Source organism: Atta colombica, unplaced genomic scaffold, assembly GCF_001594045.1.
Source record: "Atta colombica isolate Treedump-2 unplaced genomic scaffold, Acol1.0 scaffold153, whole genome shotgun sequence".
NCBI lineage: Eukaryota > Metazoa > Arthropoda > Insecta > Hymenoptera > Formicidae > Atta > Atta colombica.
In genome coordinates this window covers 3,728,056-3,731,240 of record NW_017259243.1, presented here as the reverse complement: position 1 = coordinate 3,731,240, position 3,185 = coordinate 3,728,056, and the positions used below count along the sequence as shown (strand labels likewise).

General features: G+C 26.9%; 1 protein-coding gene across 3 annotated transcripts in view; it reads right to left on the bottom strand.

Annotated features, from left to right (window-relative positions):
• Positions 1-3,185, bottom strand: part of LOC108685497 (mannosyl-oligosaccharide 1,2-alpha-mannosidase IA) — a 795,354-nt gene that overhangs the window by 5,008 nt on the left and 787,161 nt on the right. For all 3 annotated transcript variants that reach the window (XM_018190318.1, XM_018190319.1, XM_018190320.1), the window contains one exon: positions 2,800-2,979. In XM_018190318.1, coding sequence (XP_018045807.1) covers positions 2,800-2,979 — 180 coding nt within the window. The remainder of the gene's footprint in view (positions 1-2,799; positions 2,980-3,185) is intronic.

The window sequence follows — 3,185 nt, the reverse complement described above, 5'->3', positions numbered from 1 at the left end:
TATATATATATATACATATATTACTATATAAATTTATTAATTCCCATAATAAAACTAACGTACTAAAGAAATTTAGAAATGGTTTTAATTTAAATTTTATTAAAAGGATTTGCTTGAATATCCATTTTTTTAATTTATGAAAAAGAAATAGATCATACAAACAATATAATCCATGAGAGAGCAAGCAAAATATGCTAATTCTTTATGAAAAGAATCAGAATATTAAAAATAATATGGAAATTTTGTAGAATGAAATCTGATGTGGTTTTAAACAATCAAAAGCCACTGTTGAAGCGAAAATCCAAAGAAACGAATAGGCAATTTATTCATCGGATATCGCCCAAATATTGTAACGAGGATTTAGGTAGATGAAGTTCGGTGAAGTTGGGAGAACCATAATCGCTTTATAATTTAATCTAGCCAATTAACCTACCCACTATAATTTCATGATGGTAAGATAGACGAGCATGCGTGCGATGTAACGTTTGCATGTGTCTTCTGTTGTTAAAGGGAAAAAGAGAACAGAAATTTCTCATTGCTATAAATATATCGTAGCAAGTTTGTTAAATTTGTTATAACAAATATTACATATTTAATTGATACATGCGTACAAAAGACAAATTTTCGTAACTTTTTATTGTTCTATATATAATAATTATTTAAATTGATAGCTGTAAAAATATTTTTAAAAATAGTATTGTGTATTATTTTTTTCATATATGAAAGAAAATGGAAAGAAGAAAATGTACTTCGACGAAATAATCACATAGAATAATAAAATATATAAATGAAATTTTTTGAACCAATCAAAATTTTTCATTATTCTTTTCTTTCATATCATTCCAAATTAATGAACAATTATGACGCGGAGATGGACACAGGCCGCGTCCATTGAAAACATTAATGCAAATGTATGTATACATACAATGTATATATATATATATACAAATACGAAGTCAAGCAGATAGAATTAATCGGCATATATACATTGTATAACGATTCAGTCTGAATCTTTTCCCTTTCTCTTTTCTCTCGGCAAATTTCTCTGTGCAAATTTTTCTTCAATAAAATTGTCTATGAAATTCGATTATTTGTTGATTTCAATGTATGATTTCAATTTTATGTATGGTTATAAATTATGTAATTAAAAAATACGTAAAACAATTTATAAAGATATCTCAATTATATTTTTTCTTTTTTTCACGGTATAAAAAATTTTTTTGATTTTGTTTGTATTATTTTCGTCAAGGGATATGTTTTTTCAAGTTTGATAAAATAACAAGATAACTATCAATAATAATCATATAATACAATATGATAATCATAAAAAATATATTTTTAGATTAGTTTTTATTCATTTGTATAATATTCTTCACGTGATTATAATTATATTAGATAAGTAGTTATTATTGTTCTATACATTTTAAGAGTACTTTATCATCAATTAAAGCTTAATTGATAATTTTATTATTTATTAAATTTAATGAAATAATGGTAAATGGTTTAATTATTAAACACATAACATATGTTAATAAAATTGATTTTAGTTTAAATTTTAATAATACTAAAGAACTTTTAATAGAACTTTTTTTTATTAAAATTAATCGCTCGTTCTTTTATGAGAAATCTTTCTCTTTATTTAAATTCTAGATAATCACTTATTGTTATTTTATCGCCAAATAATATATAAATGAATATATAAAAAAAAGAAAAAGAAAAAATAACATATGAACGAATATGTCGTCTATCATATAAAGTCAAAGGCCGTATCTGCCTCCTGCGGCCTCATTATCCATCCAATTAAGAATTTGCATATTAATCGCGTACCACTATTTCGACAGACGTGACTTGATGGAATCGTTTCAATTAAAGCGTAACATCATTGCCACGATGTTTAACAAGAAGCGCGCAAGAACGGAAACACCACGCCTTGAAATAGCTTTTTAAAGTATAGTCATGCGAGCGTGAGCTGTGTATAATTGTGTTTTATATTTATACTGCGTGTTTCATTCCTTAATGGATCGTTTGCTGATAAGAACTATAGCAAGCAAATTTATCAAAACATGTAAGAAAATCACTTATTAATTTTATTACAATCTCTTGATTTTTATTAAGTAAAAAAATTATATATTACACTTTAGATTTTTATTAAACAATATAACAAAATGTAAGGAAAAAATATAATATAATAATAAAAATATAATAGCACAATTTAATAATAATACTACAATATTTTAATAAGTTTATTTGTAAACAACTGTAAACAACAAATGCATCGAAAACATTTACTTTAAAATATCAAAATTAAATTAAAAATAGTTCACAAAAATTAATATAAATTAATATATCTCCAATAATCAGCAATTGATGTGGAAAGATCTTTAAAGTAATCTCTTTTTTTTACGTTATTTGGATACGTATATTTAGATGATCTCTTTATACATAACTTGTGAATCTTTCTTTACTGGAAGTTTAATCATTATTTCGTTTTAACTTTCAACTTTCATATTAAACATCTTGGCAATAAAGAAGCTATCTCAAGAAGTTTTTCTTTCGAGTTTTGACTCCTAAGATGTGGTTTTAGTTTTATTAAAATGTATACCTGATTTTGATACAACCTGTATGAATTTACGACATTTCATATCCATGATTTCTTGTTTTACTCTTTTATCTCAGTTCAGTAAATGAGTAGGTTCTTTTTTTAGTGCGGGAAACGAAATTAATGTAATATCAAAGTACATCGAACCCGCGCGTTGATGCGTGCACTAGCGAGTTATGGCAACGAAAAGCCGCACTTACCCCGGTATGAAGGTTGATGAGGGAATGAGGAATTCCGGTTTCCGTCTGGAAGGCAGGCAGCATCCGTTCACCAAGTTGCGCCGCCTTATCCCGGAACATTACATCTCCCGTGAGAGCATAACAGGCAAGCAGACTTCCCATAAAACGAATATTCGTCTCAAACAGCGATATTTCGGAGTTCTGAAACAAAACGAGCAAAACGTTCGGATTAATAACGCGTTGATCGTTTATTTGTGAATGAAAAGATTACAGTAGTACGTAATATAGCGTATCGCACATACACACATGCAAACACGTATCCGTTATCTTCTCATATATAATCGATTCTTATAATAAATATACATTCATTAACCTTTTCGTTCTCATTATAGCCATATAGCATATGG